This window comes from Nelumbo lutea, chromosome 4, assembly GCF_056320005.1.
Source record: "Nelumbo lutea isolate HS-2025 chromosome 4, American lotus-T2T, whole genome shotgun sequence".
In the NCBI taxonomy this organism is placed as follows: domain Eukaryota; kingdom Viridiplantae; phylum Streptophyta; class Magnoliopsida; order Proteales; family Nelumbonaceae; genus Nelumbo; species Nelumbo lutea.
Window position 1 is genome coordinate 67918468 of NC_142687.1, and position 23240 is coordinate 67941707.

The following is a 23240-nucleotide window of genomic DNA, read 5'->3' on the forward strand; positions in this document are numbered from 1 at the left end:
TGAAGGGGATTCCAAAGTAGTAGTAGGCTGGCAGACAAGTCCAGAAACAGCTTGTTGGGGCTACAGGGATCTGTTAAAGAAAGTTAAATGGCTGACAAGAAATATAACAGTCGGGGTTCACTGGGTTAGCAGATCAGCAAAATGCAATGGCTGATTCTCTGGCCAAGCAAGGTGTATCAAGGGGAGATCTGTTTTGGGCTACATTGTAATTGTGTTTCAGGCTTGTGTATGCTTAGTGCTTTTGGTTCAGTCCTTGGGGGAGGTAACACCTCGTGCCTCCTCCTAGCCTGACTGTACTTTCTTTATTTGAATTAATAAAATCACTCTCATTTATCAAAAAAAAACTACTAAAATTTCTTTCTGTTGAGTTATTAACTTGTATGTCTATTTATTGATGGGGCATTTTTTTATTGTATTGGTTCACTATAAATATTAAATGGATGGATAAACAGCTCCATCCATTTACCATTATTGACTGTGGACATTGTCATTGCAACCAGATGATGTTAGTGGGCTTTATTGGATGACATTGACCCTTGAAGATGAGAACCTTAGATGTTGGTTAAGGATGATTTTTTTTTTTTAATCAGTAAACAGAATAAACTTCATTAGATATGATTAAGAAATTACAGCACAGATTTAAGAACAAATTTAGAAACAAGAAAGCACCAATTATTCTTAGATACAATTAATCCAAATCTGCCCAAAAAAATTGATCCCTATACATCCGTTGTTTGGCCAAAGTATCTGCCAATCCATTTGCTGTTCTCTCAAGTCTTAACCCAGTTAAAGCTTGCCTCAAGGTCCTTTGCTAAGCTCTTGATTTATTTAATTAGATGTTTGAACTTCCACACACCCAGGCTGCTGTCATCCATCCAAGAAATTAGTATTTTGGAGTCACCTTCTATTTCCTGATTTTTAAACCCTCGCTACTTTGCTAATTTCAGACCTTCTTGTAAGGCTGTTTTTTCTGCTTTTATAGAATCCCCTACTCCAGTCGGCCCTGAGAACAAAGTTACCACTTTTCGTGTATCATTCCTGAACATACCTCCAATTCTTGAAAGTCCTGAATTTCCTAGAGAGCTTCCATCAAAGTTAAACTTTAATCCTTTAGGCTGAGGTGGCTTCCAGTCCAAAACTACTAGGGCGGAAAATGTCAATAGTTTTATGAGTTGGAGAGAGACTTACGATAAAATCCCTCTGCAAGGAAATTACTACCCAATGTCGTCTCTTGCCTTCATGCAGGATTCAAGTGGTCAATGGTTCTCTGTCCACACACATCAATCTGGGTGTGCGAGCCTAAAAATGGTTGTTTTGAGATTATGATGGGTCGCCATTTAGTTGCAGATAATGGGCGTTGTCTTGGAAAAGGAGTGTTGTCTAACCATCCAATGAATGTAATCTTCACATAAAAATTCTACTATCCTTCCATTTAACCCTTCCCTTCTCTCTTGTTATGTTGGAGTCCATCTGAACTATCCAATGCAGGCATTCATTGCTAAGAAGCCACAGGAAGCCTCTGTCCAGAAAGCCACCAAGATCCTTCTTTCCTTTGGAAACTCCCTTACCATGTGATATACACATTGTGAGCTTTAAAGTACCCTAGCCCTTAAAATACTCCCAGCATCACATTGGGGACTCGAAATTTGTTTTAATCTTACAGAGGCGACGGTGAGATTCTGCCTACTGTGGGAAGGGGAGATCATTGTGTTCAAGTATAGCTGATGAACTTGTTAATCTGTTCTACATGTTCAAGGATCTTGCAGTCCTGAATGCAAGGGGAACTTAAAAACTTTTACATGATGATATAGAAATTCTTGGGTATGTTGAGTAGTTTGGAGATGTTACAAACTAGAGTTGAGGCCCATGAAAGTGTTAATTTTGATGACTAGTTATATTTTTGATAACTTTATTTAAAAAATAAATATGCACATGTGTGAGAAAGGAGAGGAGGAGAAGGCAAATGTGAGCTTTGTGGTGAGAACCCGTCATCTCCCCTCTTTCCTCTTTCTATTATATATATATATATTATATATATATTTGTGGTTCATGTTGCTTCTTGTGCTTGTAACAATAGTGATATCTTTATCAGGTTGTAATTGCAGATGAGTCGCACTTCCTCAAGAATGCTCAAGCAAAAAGGACTAGTGCTTCTGTTCCAGTTATACAGGTTCTTCCTTTTCTTGATTAATTAGAGAGTGACCCCATGTTTAGTGTGGGGCAACTACATCTATGTATCAATTTTTATTGTTTTTTTGGTAATAATATCGTTATGTTTGAGTCTTACTATTTATTCAGTTATTATATCTAATTTGGATTTCTTATTTCATTTAAGTAATTATATCAGGTTTAATCTATAATTTAAAATTCTTTATAATGATTCTTTTGTTTGAATTAGGGAACTGAATTACAAAAAATTATTGGCCCCACATCCTTTGGAGTGGGTACTTGTTTCTATGGATAGCCATGAGTTAGCACCTTTTTTTTTTCCTGAGAGTGGATTTGATTACTCTCACTTTTTTTTGACACATGTTTGAGGAAGAAAGCTTCTATTTGAGAGTGGAAAGTACCCACTTCTTGGATACTGTCTCACTTTTTTTTTTTTCTTGAGAGTGGATTTGACTACTCTCACTTTTTTTGATACATGCCTGAGGAATAAAGCTTTTATTTGAGAGTGGAAAGTACCCACTTCTTGGATACTGTTTCTTGAAAAAAATAGAACACCATGTCTTTGAAGAAGAGGCTATCTATCTGAGGGCTTTTCTTTAACATCCACACACACAAGCACAGTATATGCAGCTGTGTGCACACTTAATAATAAATATTTTACATGTTTAATGGATGTGGGTTCAATTCTAAGAGCCACCACTTTCTACAAAAAATGCCAAACGTTAGGTCTGTATCTAGTTCATCTCTACCAATACCTAGGATAGCTAGGAACATTGACTAACCTATAATCTCATAAAAATGGGCAACGGATAATAAATGATGTAACTGTTTTTGGTCACGTACCAATTTTTTGTGATGTGTCAAATTTTTTTTTTTGTCTAAGTACCTCGTCATTTGACCTGCTCCTAGGTGACTTGTGACTCAGAGGATGATGGGGCTCCCTGGTGGTGAACTGCCTGTGGGAGAGCTATGCCGAGCTCCCTGGTGGCGAACTGCCTCGGGGAGAGCTATGCCGAGCTCCCTGATGGCGAACTGCCTGGGGGAGAGCTATGCCGAGCTCCCTGTGGTGAGCTACCTTGGTGGACTCGTCATTTGCCCTGCTCCTAGGCGGCCTGTGACTCAGAGAATGGTGGAGCTCCCTGGTGTAGCGCAACCCGACTGCCCTCTGCATGAGGTGATCTTCTCTCCTTTGTAGGCGGCGGGAGCTGAGGGACCTGCAAGAACTTCATCTTTTCCTCCTCTTTGTAGGCGGTGGGAGCTGAGAGACCTACGAGAATTGAATTAGGGGACCCGAGGGTATTTACCTGGTGGGGACTCTCCGATGTTTAAGTTAGCACTCTGATTGTAGAGAGCTTGAAGATGATATTAGAGAATTGAGAGAGCTAGGGAGCAGGGATTACTTCCATTTTTCTTCCTCTTCCTTTTGTCTTTGGGGGTTGGAGTCCTTATATAGCGGTGTCCTGTCAAATCAGGAGTAACTACCACTATCAAGTCAGGCATAATTGCCTCTGTCTCTCTGCTGCAGCCGTTACTACCAGAGCTGAGGTGGCGGGTGCAGGCAGCTATTGCAGAGTACGGCTTTGCCAGGCAAGGGACAACTCTCAGGGCTGGCAGGCACGGCGCCGCCTGGCGAGAGACATGGGTGCAGGTCTTCGGATCTGTCAGGTATGGTTGTCAGGCAAGAGATCTTCCTGTGATATGCCGAACTGCTCTTCTGCGAGCTACCTTGCAAGTGGCGAGCTGCCTGGGGGAGAGCTATACCGAGCTGCTTGCGGCGAGCTCTGCCGAGCTGCCTGTGGTGAGCTATGCCGAGCTGCCTGTGGCGAGCTTTGGCAAGCTCTGTTGAGCTGTCTGTAGCGAGCTACGCCGAGCTGTCTGTAAGTGGCAAGCTGCCTGTGGCAAGCTCTGCCGAGCTGTCTGTAAGTGGCAAAGTGCTTGTGGCAAGCTCTACCGGGCTGCCCAATTGTCAAGAGGCTGCACTTGGTTGGCATGAGGTGCCAGGTGTCACAATTTCACTGGAGGGCGAAATCCGCCCTCATCAATAAATAAGCATCTCCAGAAGGCACTCTAATTTCCTCACACTGACATGGAGCTTACAGTTTGCTTAGGACAAATGGTGCTGTTGAAATTTAGCTATTAGTAGATTGGGTCACAGGCTTCATGAATTGGTATTGAGTAAAGGATGGAGTTCTTGTGGACTTGCCTATTATCAATTTGAAAGTAGTCTCATCGAAGTCATCCATAAAACAGTGAAATTGTTATGGTCTATTAACCTACCCCTCCCAAGAGCCTAGATAGCTGTGACCATGGGTAAAACCCCTTTTTAGGTGCAATACATAATGCAGACCTATGCATTTTGTGGTCTACCACCCTTTTCAATTAGTTCCTTCTGAGTATGCTGTTTTAATATAAAACTTGTATGATGTGACAAATATAAATGGATATCCGCTCTTTCCAAGCTCCCTTTGTATCGATCACACACCCACTCATGGTCTCTCTCTCATAAAATTACTAATTACCTCACTATCTTTGTATAGAAAGCCAAATTTGCAATTTTGCTCAGTGGGACTCCTGCTTTGTCACGACCAATTGAACTATTCAAACAGGTACCTTTCCACTTTCATTGTAGCATTTACATTTAGTTTATTTTTTGTTATCATGTAAGTGAAGTATATCTGTTTTCCTTCAAGTATTTCACTAATATTTCTTTAACCATGCAAAATTTTCAGTTGGAAGCCTTGTATCCAGAAGTATATAAAAATGTTCATGAGTATGGAAATCGATATTGCAGGGGTGTAAGTTTAATCCTGTTGTCCTCTTTAGAATATTATTATTGTACGCTCCCCAATTAAATTTAAGATTACAACTGTTGCAGGGTATATTTGGAATCTACCAAGGTGCAAGTAACCATGAAGAGTTGCACAATTTGATGAAGGCAACTGTGATGATTCGTAGGCTTAAGAAAGATGTTCTTTCTGAACTTCCTGTAAAGCGTAGACAACAGGTAATATATGCTGCAAGTAGACTTGTAACGTGCTTGATGCCCAATTTTCTGTCTGGCTGAGCCGTCCATAAAAGAGGAATACGAGAATTCTGTTACTCCAGTTCTTCTGGAGCATACATTGTTAAGTTGTATAGGTGATTCCAGGGATAGTAGACTTCCTAGGTACCTAAGCAACAGAATTTGACAAAGAGAAAAACTACATTTTTTGTAGATTTGCTTGTTTTATATACTGATTGACATGGATATAAGTTGAAAAAAGCAATACTATTTTTTTTTTTCTAAATAACTCTGTGTTTCATATGAGAAAATGACAAATGTTTGAAAGACAATAGTGTTTTAAATATATTAATTTCAATATTTCAAACACAATATTATGTCATAATTGGTACCTAATAGAGCAAATGTGTGTCAAACTATTTAGCAACTTAAGAAAGCTATAACTTTATATCAATAGAAAGGGGAAAAAAGGATATAGGGTCCTTTTTTCCTTATTTCCTTCTTTCCTTTATTTATTTTTTTGATCAATAACAGAATTTTTTATTAAAGATAGAAATATAGGTTACAAAGGAAACAAGGGGAGAGATAAAGCTCTTAACCCTCCCCAAGATTGCCAAAAAACAGTTACAGCACTGCCCAAAACAAATGTTCCCTTCCCACCCCTTGTTTAGCCAGAGTATCTGCAAAGGAGTTTGCAGGACTCTTCACCCAGAATTTATTGCTGTACAGATGACTTTAGTCAAATTGAATGGCATCAGCTATGTTCCTTGTGCCAAATCTGTTGAAATATTTTGCTGGAAAAGGGAACCCGTTTTTTTACTGGAAAAGGAAAGCCTTTTTTTTACTGGAAAAGGGAAGTTGAAATACATTAGAGATCCCATACCACAAAGTGGATCTGAAGGATATAATGATTGGATGCAGGACAATGCACAAATTATGACTTGGCTTTGTAATAGTTTGAACACTTCCATTACTGTCAATTTCATGTTCCTAGATACAAGTAATAAGATCTGGGATCATGTGAAGCAATTGTATTTAGTCCAAGAGAATGTGACGAGAATCTACTAGCTATTATCAGGACTATATTCTCCTCCGATAGGGTGACAAGAGTGTTGATGAGTATTTTTTGGCCTTGAAGAACCTCTAAAATGAATTTAAATGTGTATCAGCCCATCTTCATAGATTTGAAGACAAAGAACAAAGAGAACACCTGAACATGGCCAAATTTTTATGTGTTGAGAGCCGTTTATGTGCTAGTACGGGCTTAAATTTTGGGTAGTAGTGATATCTCTTGTGCTTTGTTTTTTGAGACATTAGTCCAACCTACTACTCTGCTTGGGCTGTCATTCCCGGTTAAAGAGATTTGGAGCAAACCCATTCCTCCTTGGGTTGGTAGTTTTTGTTGGGAAATTTTCCTGGAAAGAGTTAACACAAACGACTTGCTTCAAAAAAAGAGGCCCAACTGCTGTTTACTTCCCAATAGGTGTATTCTTTGCAAAGCTGATGGGGAAACAGGTAATAATATTATGGCTACTTGTCCAATTACTAAGACTGTTTGGGAGTGGGTGTTTTCCCTGGGTATACTTGGAATCCCCCCGTGAGTGTGCAATGCTTATTCTCTCCTTTCTTTCGTTGGCCTAAGAAAAGGGGGAAGATTATGTGGAGAAGCATTAGGGCTGCAGTGTGCTGGTCAATATGGGAAGAAAGAAATTCACGAATTTTTTCAGATAAAGAAACAACCACAGAAAGCCTAACAGATTTGATACTTTCAAGGGTTGCTCATTGGCTGAAATCAATGGAGATATTCTCTGAATTCTCTATGGCAGACTTGCTGAGAAAGTGGAAAGAGGTTGCTACTGCTGCTATGTATAAAAGGAACTGTATTCCCACTTGGACCTCCGTCCCCCCCCCCCTGTTGGATTCATAAAACTGAATTTTGATGGATGTAGCTTAAGGAATCCAGGGACCCTTGAGGGGTATATTACTGCCATGTTCTTTGGGCCAATTGGAGAGGGTGACTCTCTTAGGGCCGAAATTCTAGCAGTTCTTGAAGGAATCCAAAGAGTAAGAGAATTAAGCATCAGATGCTTAGTGATTGAGGGGGACTTGAAGGTGGTGATTAGGTGGCTGAAAGTAGATATCCGTGGCTTGTGGAGCTACAGGAATGAGAAGAAAAAAATTTAATTGGTTGTGTAAGGACTTAGAGGTGCAATACAGATGGGTGAAGAGAAGTGCTAACTCATGGCTGATGGGTTAGCTAAGCAAGGGGTGGCTAAGGATTTTTTGTTTTGGGCACATTTTTAGTATTTTGTTGTCATTTTGATGTTGGGGAGTTAAGATAGTTTACCTCTCCATTTTCTGTAATTAATTTTCACAAGTATTATTCATTAATAAAGATTTCTGTTATCGATAAAAAAAAGTGTTCTTACAAGTTACGAGAGTTTCCAATTCACTAGATGAGAACACTCTTGCTTTAGAGAGAGACCAGCTTTTGACTATGACTTTTGGTGGACATAGTTCCATAGGTGGTCGTGGAGGTCAGAGAGACGGAGGTAGTAATAGGAATGGTGGTAGTGGACATGGAGTGTTGCATGAGTGCAGTCATTATGGATCTGAGGGACATACTATGTGTAAAGAGACTGGGCCGAATGGGCCCTAATAGCCTCTCTTGTAATATCTTTTATTTTATGTTGATGGGCCACACTTAATGGGCCTGCTATTTATTCTTGTTTTATTTTTTTTATGTAACTGCCAAGCTGGCCGCCCACTTAAGGGCATTCTTGTCATCATCAAATTTCTAGATCTTAATAAAATAGGGTTAGAGGAGAATGGAGAATTATTCGACTCCTTCTCTTACCTCTTCTCTTCGCCATCTTCTTCTCTTGTACAGTTATTCAGACCTGTTTTATTCTGCTAATCACTAAGTTTAATCTTGATATTAAAGGACTGATTTACATCTTGGTATCAGAGTGGGTTTAGTTCCTCTTCCTTCTTTTTCTCTATAGTATAGAGAATCACTTGCCTAGTTGGTAGAAGGGTTTGGAGAGTTTAGTTCTTGCTAGATTTTGCCAAGAAGTGATGTTGTTCTGCTGCTGCCCGAAACTCTAGCCGACTAGAGATTTTCGAGGGTACCAGGAAAGGTGAAGCTCGGGTGTGGCTCTCTGTGATTGGAAGCTGTCTTGTGATTGCTAAAGGAGGGCGGTTCAGGTTTGGAAGAGTGGTAGGTGCGGCAACATCTTCTCTCTTCCTCCCATCTGCTGGACGGAGCAAAACCCTAGTTTTTCAAGCACCCGAGTTCTGGTTTGACTTCAAGTAAGTTTACATAGTCAAAATTTCTGTTCTTTGATTTTCTTTTGATTAATGGAGACATACGGAAGTGAGTTCAAGCAGGTGCCGGTTTTTGGACCTAGCTCAATAGATTCTGTTTTGACTAGTGTTACCACAATTAAGCTAGATGGGACAAACTATCTTGCTTGGGCATAGTCTATAAAAATTTATGTTTGTAGTAGAGTAAAACTCGGGTATCTCACAGGCAGTAAGGTGAAACCCGAAGAGACAGACCTTGAATTTGAAAAATGGATGTAAGAGAAATATACTGTTATAGGATGGTTAGTCAACTCTATGCAACCCCATATAAGCCAACACTATCTCTGGATGTCTTCGGCTAAGGAGATATGGGACAATGTAACTGAGACCTATTCACAGAAACTGAATGTGGCCAGAGCGTATAAATTGAAATGTGATGTGAAAAACCTAAGACATGGGGAGAAGAGTGTAGCAATCTACTATATACTAAAATCCCTATGGCAAGAAATTGATGTTATGGAGACAGTGGTATGGGAGTGTAAAAAGGATGCTGAAATGTATAGAAAGTTGGTGGAGAGAAATAGGGTGCTTGAGTTTCTCACTGGACTCAACCCTGAGTTTGATATTATTAGACAGAATATTTTGGCCAGGGATGAGGTTTCTCTTTCACAGGTAGATGCTATGATAAGTAGTGAGGAGTGTAGGCGGCAGGTTCAGTTGTAGAGTCCACCTATAGAACATTTTGCACATGCGGGAATGAAACCAAAGGGCCCTACTGAGAAAAGAGAGCAGGTGTGTGAATATTGCAAGAAACCACGACATACAAAGGACACCTGTTGGAAGCTTCATCCTAGACTTCTCCCCGATAGATTTAAGAACAATAATAACCCGAAGAAGGGCAGTCAGGTGGGAAAACCCAAGACTTCTAATGCTGCTATAGTATCTGAAGGGGAAAGTAAGGAGAGTGAAGAGAAATCAACCATTGAGCAGCTGGCTGCAATGAAGCTGGATTTTGATAAGTATGGGAGGCTCCTAAATCACTTGGAAGCTACAGTTTCTTCAGCTCACCCTTCCAACACATCATCTTCATCGACTTTTGCTCACTCAGGTATTTGTGCTTCTGCAAATCATGCTTCAATTTCAGGTAATCATAAAATCCCTTGGATTATCGATTCCGGTGCATCAGACCATATGACCAGTCTATATAACCTTTTTTGCTCATATCACCTTCTCTCTGGGAAAGAGAAAATATCCCTTGTCAATGGGTCCCTTGCCCCCATCTTTGGTAAAGGTGATATAAAGACCTCTGACACTCTGTTCTTATCTTTTGTTCTTCATGTCCCTAAGCGTAACACAAACCTCTTATCTGTTAGTAGCTTAACAAATTCCATGAATTGCAACATAGCCTTCTTTCCCACTCATTGTGTTTTTCAGGACTTGTAGTCTCAGAGAATGATTGGGAGTGGCCTTGAGGCGAACGAAATATACTTGCTAGACACACCGGATCAAGCTTTGGGACCACCTCATGAAGTTGCCTTAGAGTCAGTCGTGTCAGAGTCTGTTAACAAAATTTTAGTATGTCATTTTCGGTTTGGTCACTTGTCTTTTTCTTCTTCGAGTCATCTGTTCCCATATATGTTTAAAGGAGTGTCTTTATCGAGTCTTCATTGTGAATCATGTGAGATGGCAAAGCATTGTAGACATTCCTCTTCAATTAGCAATAAAAGATCACTTTCTCCTTTCCATATTGTTCACTCTAATGTGTGGGGGCCATATCACATGCCAACCATGGGGGGTTACAGGTACTTTATCCTTTTTATTGATGATTATTCACGTTATACTTGGATTTATCTCATGGAATCCAGGGATGAAGTACCAACTATTGTGAAAAATTTTCATGAACTCATCCTCACCCAGTTTAATACTTGTATCAAAATATTCCGCTCTGACAATGCTAAGGAGTATTTTGAGAGAACCCTCTCCACCTATTTTGAAACTTTTGGGGTTATTCTTCAAAGTTCTTGTTCCTACACTCCACAACAAGACGGGTGAAGGGATGGAAGATACATCGTATGGACACCCAAATCTTGCGGAATAAAGGGGCGAATTTCAAAAATTTTTCTCTTCCTTCAACTGGGAATCGCATTCCCTATTTAGAAAATCATATTTTCAAGGATGAATCTTGAAACATAAACTGAACCAGATCTGAACCAAAAAGAATAGGAGAGGGTTTTACCTGATACGGAGAAACAATATCTCTCAACGAAGGTGTTCACGCCCAAGGAAGGATCCAAAGACTACTCCCACTGAAGATGGCGCAGTGTAGGATGGAGCAAAATCAACAATATTCTTCTCCAAGATATCTGTCATTCGCAAGAAACATCAGGATGGCATGTGAGCACAACTTCCTATCAATTCTTTCTCAAAGAACTGATGTCAAGATCGAATCTTGACTTCTCCCACCATTGGAGATCGAACTGGATGTCTGGCGGCTGCAGGATGGAGGCGGCAAGAAAAATCTTTGCAGGGATTGCAGAAATCTTTCTTCTGTGATTTCAGCTCTGAAGAGGATGTGAGTATATCTTCTCTAAAGGCTGCCGCCCCCTTCCTTACTTATAACCCCAAAGGATCAACTCCTAATCCAATTAGGAGTTGCTGATCCAAATCTTATTTGGATCAAAACATCTCTTTAGGTGATAAGGATAAACCCTTATCTTATCTACATATTGGATCAACATTCTCCTAATCTTATTAGGAAGTTTCCAGATCCAAATCACATTTAGATCTGGACTCTCTGAGTGGATAGGGTTAAGGCCCTATCCTATCTGCTTGATCCATTTCAGAATTTGCCCATATTTGACTTATTAAATAAGTCCAGTTCGAAATGGGCTTTAGGCCCATTAAGTTTATGTGCTCACTTAACCTTCCTAACTGCTGCCCAGTTGGGCTTCCTTGTATGGTGTGGGACCCAAGCATTACACATCAGCCACATAGGTTCATCCTAGCCTTTGTCACAGGGCCTGGTCGAATACACTGCTATGGACAGTGCACCCCCTGAAACCCATCAAATGGGCTCTATGGGCCCAACACTTACCCTAAGTGGTCCCTGGGCCAAGCCACCTTGTAACACCCAGGGACTGTGGGCAGATGCAAGTTTAGCCCATCAGGCATTACCTTCAATGGTCTTACACTTAACCTCTCAGCCCATAATGATTAAACACTGCTCGGCAAGAGAGGACCTCTCCCTCGGCTGCAAGGAACAGTGTCACACTCTCTACTTATATGGATCCCGGGAATTAAAACCTTTTGCAAATATTTTAGAAACCATAATATATATACTTTTATATCTCATATAAAATATACTTTGCAAAACAAATCTCAACGATTGAAATCGGCTACCGGTAGTCTTGGTTTCCATCAGTGAGAGCGCATCCCCGATCATTACCTTTGTCCGACAAAGGGGCTGATCCTGTCACTTTGATCACCCACTCAGATGAATTCTCAGACTTTCCCAACATACCCAGGTTTTGACCCCTGCTAAGGATCTCACTGATTGGTACATCAAAGACAACCCAATCCAACACCTAGTGCAGCATCATAATCGAGTCTAGGGGTCAGGTGTAACTTACTAGTTTTGCTCATTAATCTCTAAGGTCCAGGGCAATACTGGAAATCTGGTCCGGTTCAAAGATTTAATTAATCCTACAATGTATGTGCCTAGGGTATCACCTTGGTAGCTGAGACAGGCCACCCCAACCGACTTGGTGGCACCACAGTGTCAGCCTTATCAAGATAGGTCTCCGCAGATCGACCCACTGGCTGTGAACATTCTAAACTAACACGAGTCTCAATAAGTGTCCAGTTTAAGGGTAATACACAGAAACATACCAAGGGAGCAAGAATCAAATATGCACTTTTATTCATTTACAATAAACTCATAAAGTACATCATTCTGATTGAAGCTAAGGGCATACAAAACTGTCTAACAACGGGGTGGCGGAAAGAAAGAACAGGCATGTGGTTGAGGTTTGCCAGATCCCTCTTGTTTGCTTCCCATGTTCCTATAAAGTTTTGGGGAGATGCTGTTCATACTGCTACCTTTCTGATCAACCGTATGCCCTCCCGGGTCCTTGGCTTTAAAACTCCTTTTAGTCTTCTCTTCCCGGATGATGATCTCTTTTCTCTTCCTCTTCGTGTGTTTGGATGTACTTGCTATGTGCATATTCATAGTCAGCAAAGGCACAAGTTTGAACCTAAGGCTCATAAGTGTGTTTCTAGGATATGCTTCCACACAAAAGGGTTATTGCTGTTTTGATCCAGTTCGTGGCACCCGCTTTGTATCTCGGGATGTCACTTTTGCTGAGTTGACTCTCTTCTTTAGTATTCCTCCTAAGGGGGAGAAATCTGGTGAGTCCTTTGCTATGTCTCTAGCTGTTCCTCTTCCCATCCCTTGTGAGTCCGATCATGGGGTGTCCACCTCTTCCACTGGACCTACCTTTGATATCCCTACTCATCCTCCTTCTGCTCCTGCTCTCCAAAGGTGGTACCAAAGACCGAGATTCAGACATGTGCAGGTTGTTTCCACTCCTACAGAAGAGCATCTTGCCACTCCCATCATTCCTGAGGAAAAAGGTTAGCCCTCTACTGACCCATCTCTGACTGTCCCAGACCTTGACCTTCTTATTGCTCTTCGCAAGGGCAAGCGGAAGTGTACAACCCACTATATCTCCAAACACTTATCTTATAACCTTCTCTCCCCTTCCTACTACTACTTTCTTGCATTTGTTTCTTCCCATGTGATACCCAGTTTTGTACCGGAAGCATTATCTCAAGTTGCATGGAGGGATGCTATGATGACCGAATTTGATGCATTGCATAAGAACCATACCTGGGATAGTGGACTTGTCGGAAGGGAAGGAACCAGTGGGTTGTAAATGGGTGTTTACCATTAAGTATCACTCTGATGGCTTTGTTGAGAGGTTCAAGGCTCGGTTGGTTGCTAAGGGTTACACCCAAATGTATGGCATTGACTGTCTTGAGGCATTTGCTCCTGTAGCTAAGATGACTTCAGTCAGGGTTTTACTTTCTCCAGCAGCTACTTTTGACTGGCCCCTACACCAGTTTGACGTTAAAAATGCCTTCTTGAATGGAGACTTGCATGAAGAGGTCTATATGTCTCTACCTCTAGGAGTGTATGGGAAAGAAATGAAAGGCAAGGTGTGTAAACTACAAAAATCTATTTATGGTCTCAAACAATCTCATCGGGCTTGGTTTGAGAGATTTCAGGCTGCTCTTGTCTCCTTTGGCTACATTCAAACACAATCTGATCATACACTGTTTTTGAAGAGAAATGCTTCTCTGGTGACCTTCTCGATTGTTTATGTTGATGACATTGTGGTCACGAGTAATGACATTGAAGAGGCCAGTAAACTAAAAGGATTTCTCAACTCTGAATTTGAAATCAAAGACTTGGGAGATCTTCGGTATTTCTTGGGCATTGAAGTTGCTCGGTCTAAGGATGGTATCTTCATATCTCAACGCAAATATGTCCTTGATCTTCTTGCTGAAACTGGTAAACTTGGAGCTAAACCTATCTCCACTCCCATTGATCCTAATCATAAGCTTTCTGCCACAGATGGTGAACCTTTGTTTGATAAGGGAGTGTTTTAGAGACTGCTTGGGAAGTTGTTATACCTTTGCATGATTCGGCTAGATATTTCCTATGCAGTAAGTGTTATTAGTCAGTTTATGCATTCTCCAGAGATATTCATCTAGCTGTTGCAGAAAGGGTTTCTATGCTACTTGAAAGGTATTTCAGGGAAAGGTATTCTATTTACTAAGCATGGTCATATGAAGTTGGAAGCCTTTACTGATGCAGATTGGGCAGGATGTATTGATGACAGAAGGTCCACCTTTGGTTATTGTGCTCTGGTTGCTGGGAATATTGTGTCTTGGAGAAGTAAGAAACTATCAGTAGTTGCTAGATCCTCAACTGAAGCAGAATACAGGGCAATGGCTCATGGTGTGTCAGAATTACTATGGCTACGATCCCTTCTAGAGGAATTGGGGGTGTACTACGAGAAACCAATGATGCTCTATTGTGACAACCAAGCTGCTATCAACATTGCACATAATCTTGTTCAACATGACAGAACTAAGCACATTGAAGTTGATAGGCATTTAATAAGGGAAAGAGTCTCTTCAGGAGAAGTGTGTTTGCCATTCATCACATCAGAAGAGCAACTGGCTGATATCTTGACCAAGGGAGTTCAAAGGGGGAAATTGACACACTATATAAGCAAGCTGGGCATGATTGACATCTATGCTCAACTTGAGGGGGAGTGTAAAGAGACTGGGCCGAACGGGCCCTAATAGCCTCTCTTGTAATAAATTTTATTTTATGTTGATGGGCCACACTTAATGGGCCTGTTATTTATTCTTGTTTTTTTTTCTCTTTATGTAACTGCCAAGCTGGCCGCCCACTTAAGGGCATTCTTGTCATCGTCAAATTTTTAGACCTTAATAAAATAGGGTTAGAAGAGAATGAAGAATTATTCGACTCCTTCTCTTACCTCTTCTCTTCGCCATCTTCTTCTCTTGTACAGTTATTCAGACCTGTTTTATTCTGCTAATCACTAAGTTTAATCTTGATATTAAAGGACTGATTTACATCTCTATGAACATCTGTTATGATCTCCATTGCCCACCATCGACTTGGTTTAATCATGCCTAAGATGGAAGACCTAGTCATCTTATTCCCACTAATGAGAAATCTACTTTTGGAGGTGGGAAGAAGGAATTAGTATCCATCACTTGTTAGGAGTATGAGAAACTTCGTTTGTTTTCTTCTTTCCGTAATGCTAATGCTGCCACCTTTGCTAAATTAATTTTAGCACGTCTTGCCTCCCAAAACAAACCAACTTCCTCGGTATTGGACTTCGAAAGTTGGAGCTTAATATCATATGATTGGATCTCTAGACTCATTTACTTTCTTGTTTGCTCCTGCCATAGATGGTACTACGTATTTGGTACCATTAAGATTTCTCTTCTGATCTAACATTGCCTTCTTTGTTATATGTACTTAAATTTACTTGTAGTCTCATGTTTTGTACGTTAACTAAAATCCCCAACTGTTCAATCCCATTAGACTCCCATGGATACTAATGTGAAGATGTTTTTTTCACATCTTGTTTTCTTATAAACTATATGCCTTCTCCACTTCGTGAGGGCAAGTTGGGTCTTTTCTTTGGGCTTGTTTGTATTCTGCACAAGTTGGGTCCTGGTCTTAAACTTGATTCTTAGGCTGTTGTTTGCATTTTATTGGTTACTCTCATACACGTAAAGGGTATAAGTTTTACAGCAATTTCCTTAAACTACCCCTACTGTTTAGCTAATTGACTAACTCCACCCTTACTGTTTAGCTATTGTCTTAAAGTACCCTTAAGTTTTTTGAAAATTGTCTAAAACCTCACTTGTTAATTTTCCGTCACACTTCATTCACATGTGACATCACGTGAGTGGTAATTAATTTAAAATTCCTAAAATACCCTTATTGTTCAATGACCTCCCAGAAGTTGGTTCAACATAAGCCTTGTCACCTCCTCTGTAAGTCGGTTCAATGACCTCCCGGTGTGGTGATCGGGAACGAGTTTTGGGTCGTGAGCGGCTATGGCACAAGGAAGGAAGAACCAAGGGGTTTTCGAGGTAAGCACTAAATACCCATGTTGGGTTTGGGCTCATTAGAACCCTCTATTACAATGAGACTATGTAATCTCTCGAGATCTTTCGACGACTAGTAGTACATGGATATTGACTGTCTTTTGTTTCTTCTCAAGGACCCAGATACATTGTACAAAGTAATGGAGATGGCAGCTCTATTTCTAGCCGACCTGGTTAAACTTCGAACCACAACTCTATTTCTACGAATCCCCTCATCCACTCGCCCACTTTACAAACACTCTCCTTCCCCACATCAAACACTCTCTCTCCCTCACCCTCTTGCACTTCTATCCATTTACCAGAAACCTATCATGGCCAGAAGAATCTCCTAACTCCATGATCCACTACAAGGAAGGCAACCAGCCTCGCAAACTATCACCCAGTCTGAAGGTGGCTTCCATTGTCTCTCTGGCAACCAGGCGAGAGAGTCGAAGGAATTGCATCCCCTTGCCCCTCAATTGCCAATATCTGGATCGGTCGTCCCAATGTTGGCATTGCAGGTTATTGCGTTTCCAAATTCCGGCATCTACGCTGGAGTCACCATGTCCTGCACGATTGTCGATGCCAAGTCACCATCATAGTTGTCAAGGCGACGCCTAGGCGAGAAGGTGCCTAGGTGACAAGGCGCCCTTTGAGGATCATCTCATCTAATCGTCAAACAGTTTTTTACTATGTATTATAAAATACTTTTTTATTCTTTATTTTTTGACATTATAGTTATAAAATAGGCACTAATAAACTAAAATATTCATTTTGTGTGTTGAAATACTAATTTCTTTTTATTATTTTCTTATTTGTTAGGGTTTAATCAATATAAACATTGCTAAATGCTGTATTGAACCCCCAAAAGACTTTAAAACCTGAACCAATAAGTAAGGAAGAACTACTACCACCACTACCACTACTACTACTACTACTCATTTTCTAATCAACACATATTCTTTTCTTCTTTTCCTATAACAAAATAAGGGTTCAGCCCCTATAATTTTTGAATTTTCTTTTCATTCTTTTTCTTCTCATTAATATGTTGATTTTCTATACTTTACATGAACTCTATACTTTTCTTATGAAAATTATGAATAATTCTTATAAAAAAAATCATCGCCTAGGCGACTAGGCGACAAGGCGCCCCCTTGTTGCCTGGCCTCGCCTTTGGTGCCTTGTAAACTATGGTCACCATGCCCCATGCGGTTGCCGACGCCAAAACAATTATGAACTTCATGAACTTTTGGGCTTTGATTTGCAAGTTTGGTGAGACATCTTTGTCAATCTAGTCTTTCGCATTCATTGGAAATTCAATGATCAAGGACCCAATATAATTGAGCGCGTTGACAAACTACTTTCAGTCCAAGTGCGGAAATCGAAGGTTAGGTATTTTTGATGTTGGTTTGTTGGACAACTTGGACCCTCGATTACCAACTCTATTTCAACTCCTCGGCCGAGAGGTCGTTCTATGGAAAGACAGAGCCATTGGCGAGTGGATTGCCTTGGACGATAAATGCCCTTACCGACTCGCTCTGCTCTCTATACCATTTCCTCATCTTTCTCTTCAGCTTTATGCTTTCTAGTTTAAATTTCAGGGTAGCTTTGATAGTGGGGAACAATTAATGCTATTAGCTAAACATAGTTACTTAAACTGATTTCTTTAGGTAGATTCAGAATCAGCTCCTCGCTCCTCACTCTTTTGCAACCTTGGTGAGGAGCGATATCAATTTTTAGAAACAGTAAGGGTACTTTAAGACATTATGTAAACAATAAGGGTATAGTTTAGTCAATTTCGTAAACAGTAGGGGTAGTTTAAGGAAATTGCCCTAAGTTTTTTGACCTATTCTCAAAAAATATTTTTCGTTCCCGATGTTACCTTTTTTGAAACTTTACCCTTCTTGTCTAGTAAGTAACCTTAATCTTTTGTTCCTCTCCCATTTTCCACTAGTGATTTGTTTATTCCTCTTTGGCTCTTCCTACTCTCTAGGAGGCCATATGACCATCATTTCACATAGTGTACTCCAGACATGAATGGGCCTTGGCAATTCTAGCAACAATTCCAGCTGTAGTGTTAGGAACTGCCTAACACAGGGACTTTTTCGAGGAAGCCTGCCACCTGAACGAGAGAGAGAGAGAGAGAGAGAGAGAGAGAGAGAGAGAGAGAGAGAGAGAGAGAGAGAGAGAGAGATTGTATTCCCAAAATTAATAATTCCTCTTCTGGCTTCCTTTCCTTTTTTATACACTTTTGTTACAATTCTGTTATATCAGCCTCTCCACTTGTCCATTTTGTTATTTAGTTTGTTCTAGTGGTTGGCTATCAGTTACATTACTTAAAGGCTGACGTGGCCTTTTCTTGTACACTTGTATTCCCTTTATTTGTGTCTCAACAGTCCCTCCTCCCTTGAAAGCGACCTTTCCCTCAAGGTCAAGATGTGGAAATCTAGTCTGTAAGTCCAAGTAAGGTTCCCAAGTTGCATCCTCAAGTGGGAGACCTGACCATACCACCAACGCCTCTGGTTCGATGTGATTCTCTTTGCGTATCCACCTGAAATCTGTTATCTGGGTGGGCTCAGTTTGAACTTGGCCATCTTCCGAGAATGATGGGAGGGTGGTTGTTATTATTGCTCCTGTTTTTGGCCATTTCTTTAATAGAGATACATGGAATACAGGGTGCAATTTTGATGTTGCTGGAAGGTCAAGCCTGTATGTCACAGACCCAATGCATTCCACAATCTGAAATGGGCTGAAGTACCTTGGGCTCAGTTTGTTCCACCTATGGCCTGCTACTGAAACTTGCTTGTATGGTTGTAGTTTAAGGAAGAGTTGCTCCCCAATTTGGTGTTGGACCGACCTATGCTTTCTGTTGTAAGGGTCTACCATCCATTGTTGGGCTCGATGGAGGTGGGATTTGGGATCTTGTAACACCCTATCTCGCTGGAGTAGTTGGTCTTCCACCGCTGCTACTGCTGTAGACCCTTTCTCATATGGGAGTAGGGGAGGTGGTCCTGTCCATATAGAGCCCAGAAGGGAGTCATTCTTGCTGCACTGTGGTACGTGGTATTGTACCACCATACTGCCCAATGAAGCCACTTGAGCCACTAACACGGCCATCCCCTGTATAGCACCTTAGATAGGTTTTCGAACTCTGGTTGACCACCCATGTTTGCCCATCTGTTTGAGGATGGTAGCTGGTAGATTTGAAGAGTTTCATTCCCTGTAGTTGAAAAAGTTCTGCCCAGAAACGACTCATAAAAATTGGGTCGCGGTTTGAGACAATAGAGTTAGGGGTACCATGCAGTCGTGCCACCTCCTTAGTAAAATTCTCAGCCACCATTGAAGCTGTAAAGGAGTGGGAAAGAGGGAGAAAATGGCAGTATTTGGTGAATCTATCAACCACTACGAGAATGATAGACTTGCCATAGGAAAGGGGAAGCCCCGCTATGAAGTCCATGGATATATCCGCCCACACTTGTGTAGGAATTGGGAGTGGTTGTAGTAGTCCTGCTGGAGACTAGGTATCAGCCTTATTTTTCTGGCAAATGACACATTCGGCTATGAAATTTTGGACCGAATTCCGCATGCCTTTCCAGTGGAATTGGGTGGCTAGTCTCTTGTAAGTGCGCAAAATCCCTGAGTGTCCTTATGCTGGTGATAAGTGGAACACTTCCAGAAGCTGCTGAATATGGGCTGAATGCTGTGGTATCCCCAATCGACGTTTATACAACAACAAGTTATTCTCCACTGTGTACTCTGAGTGGCTAGTAGGGTCCTCTTGGACCTGTGAACACAACTTGTTCAGTTGTGGGTGTCTTTCAGCTTCTTTTCTTAACTGACTCATGATGGAACATGTTGGGCCCGTGAGAAGTAATGTAAATAGTTGTGGTTGGCGTGACAGTGCATCCCCCACCTTGTTAATGTTCCCTGCCTTGTATTTAATGACATAATCGTAGCCGAGTAATTTGGCTATCCATCGATGCTGTTCCGGGGATAGTATGGACTGCTCCAACAGAAATTTCAGGCTATGGTGGTCAGTTCGTATGATGAACATCCTCCCTTGAAGGTAGGGCCACCACCTCTGAACTGCGAGAATGATTGCTATCAGTTCGCTTTCATATACTGGCTTGGCCCATTTCTGTGCTGTCATTGCTTTGCTGAAAAACGCTAGTGGCCTTTCTTCTTGCATGAGGACCGCACCTACTCCTTGGCTTGACGCATCACATTCAATGATGCAGTCCTTTGAGAAGTCTGGAAGTGGGAGCGTCGGTGGGGACGAGACAGTTGTTTTGAGCGTTTCGAAGGCCTATTGGGCCTCCCTAGTCTAGCAGAAACCATTCTTCTTAAGTAAACTTGTCAAGGGGGCAGCAATCAGTCCATACCCTCTAATGAATCGTCGATAGTACCCTGTTAGACCCAAGAAGCCTCGTAACTCCTTAACATTTTGAGGTCGGGGCCAATTTATCATGCTTGAGATCGTTTCCAGGTCTGCTGCTACAATGCCGTTTTCGACTACGTGCCCTAAGTAGTGTACTTGCGTCTCTCCAAATGCGCACTTTGACTCCTTTGCAAAGAGTTTATGAGTCCTTAGTAGTTCCAAGGTGATTTGTGGATGTAATAGGTGTTCGTCCCATGTAGTGCCCTATACAAGTATATCATAAAAAAAAGACTATAAATTTGCGCAAATGGGGTCGAAATATGTCATTCATAAGTGCTTGGAATGTAGCTGGCGCATTGGTCAACCCAAACAGCATGACCAAAAACTCATAATGCCCCTCGTGTGTACGAAAGGCAGTCTTGTGGATGTCACCCTCATGTGCCCGAATTTGATGATATTCCGATCTCAGGTCTAGTTTAGAGAATATGGTGGCCTTGCCGAGTTCATCTAGTAGTTCATCGATTACTGGTATGGGAAATTGATCCTTCATAGTAATGTCGTTTAGGGCACTATAGTCTATACAAAACCGCCATGTCCCATCCTTCTTTTTCACAAGTAATACCGACGAGGAGAATGGGCTTTGGCTGGGTTGTATATTTTTTCTATCAAGCATATCTTGCACTTGTTTCTCAATCTCTAGTTTCTGATAATAGGGGTTAACGATAGGGCCTTACATTTGTGGGTGCCGTTCCGGGCAGCAATGGAATGCAGTGATCATGGGCACGTTTCGGTGGTAGTTTCTTAGGCTCTCGGAAGATCACTGAAAATTTCTGAAGTAGCTGCTGTAGTTGTATGTGGGCTTCTTTGGATCTGCTGGATCTACTACCTTGGGCTAGAATTGGGCCGTTCCCGTGGGAGTCAATCTGCATTAAAATGATGTGGGCTGGGTCTGCTGCCTGCTTTTTTAGGGTGGCAAGACTAATGGGTCCTGGGCCCTTGGACAGCTGTCCTTGAATATGCACCTGTGAGCTGCCCACTTGAAAAGCTCGAGGGGATTTAGACAAGGGGACCCACTTTCCCTGTTCCTTTTTATATTTGTCTGATGGAATCTTTCAGCAGATTGGTGAAAAGGGCTGGCACTGGTGGATTTTTAGAAGGTTTCAAAGTAGGTAATGAGAGGGTTGAATCTGATTTACTGCAATTTTCTGACAACACACTTATTTTCTGTGATGCATCTCAAGAGCAGCTTCATTTTGTAATGGCTGTACTGAAATGGTTTGAAATAGTCTCAGGGCTGCAAGTAAACTTGAGAAAAAGCAAGCTAGTGGCTGTGGGAAAGGTTAAGGAGTTGGTTTATTGGGCAGAATTTGGGGATGCAGAGTGGGAAATCTGCACTTAAAATATCTGGGAATGTCTGTGAGTGCAAAATGCAACTCCAAGACAATTTGGGAGCCAGTTGTAGAAAGGCTTCCAAAGAAACTGGCCTCCTGGAAAGCCAAATACCTTTCTTATGGAGGCAAAATTACCTCGGTGAAAAGTGTGTTATCTTCCCTGATCCCTCCCCATGTACTTTCTATCTTTGTATCCAGTCCTGATAGGAACGGCAGCTATTATTGAAAAGAAAATGAGGGATTTTCTTTGGAGAGGCTGGAAAGAGGAGAGAATGTACCACTTAGTGAAGGATTTGCAAGCGCAAATCCCAAGGAGGCTGGGTGTTAAAAGGGTGAAGAGTATCAATATTGCCTTGCTAGGGAAGTGGTTTTGGATGTTTGGGGAGAGTCTAGGAGGGCTGTGGAAAAGAATGGTACAGGCCAAATATGGAGATAGGAACTTTGGGCGGGACCCAGGAGCTTCAAATCCTATGGGTGTTCGGTTTTAAAAGGAATTGAAAAGGCTTATATTTTGTTTGCAAAAGGTGTGAAATTCATAATAGAATTGGGGAGCAGGTCAAATTTTGGAAGGATGTCTGGTGAGGGGAGAAGTCTTTTTCTGAGAGCTGGTCAGGGTTGTTGAATGCTTGCAAATATAAGATGGTAATATGGTCTGAACCCCATAGTTCTGGAAGAATTCAAAGATTGGGAAGTGGATTGAGTGGCTGGAGCTGCTGCAGCTTTTATATAGTGCACAGGTGGAGTTTGTCAGGTCTTCCAGAAGAGTTGGAAGTGGGAGAAGACTGGAAGGTTCACTGTTAAATCCTTTTATAAGGCATTGGACAGTGCAGAAGGACATTCAGTCCGAGCTTATATCATCTGGTGTAAAATTGTGCCTTTAAAAATATCTTTCTTTGTTTGGATGGCTTACCTCAATAGAATACTTACAAGGGACAACCTTTCTCGGAAAGGCTTTTTGCTGGATCACCTATTACTGCACTGCAGCTTCTCCTTTGGCATTTGGAAGATTTTCACACTTGTTTGAAGTATAAATTTGCTGCCCAGGATCAGTAGAGGACTTTGTAAAGGGTTGGAGGGTGGAAGGGTTGAGTAAAAGAGGAAAATTAATCTGGAATATAACCCCAGAAGTGGTTTTCTATAGCCTTTGGCAAGAAAGAAATGTATGAGTCTTCAAGAGCAAGATAAGTTCTGTTGATTCTATTCATCTGAAAATTTTGTGAAAGATGTTCTCTTGGTTGACTGGTCACAAGTTGTTTAAGGGTGTAGGCTTTGAATGTTTTTTGGTACATGATAATCT

General features: G+C 41.4%; 1 protein-coding gene across 2 annotated transcripts in view; it reads left to right on the plus strand.

Moving 5' to 3' along the window:
* The window catches only part of CHR18 (chromatin remodeling factor18), a 104167-nt gene that overhangs the window by 33584 nt on the left and 47343 nt on the right, over positions 1–23240 (plus strand). For both annotated transcript variants that reach the window (XM_088941536.1, XM_088941537.1), the window contains exons 12-15: positions 2093–2170; positions 4707–4775; positions 4899–4964; positions 5045–5173. In XM_088941536.1, the coding sequence (XP_088797662.1) occupies positions 2093–2170; positions 4707–4775; positions 4899–4964; positions 5045–5173 (342 nt within the window). The remainder of the gene's footprint in view (positions 1–2092; positions 2171–4706; positions 4776–4898; positions 4965–5044; positions 5174–23240) is intronic.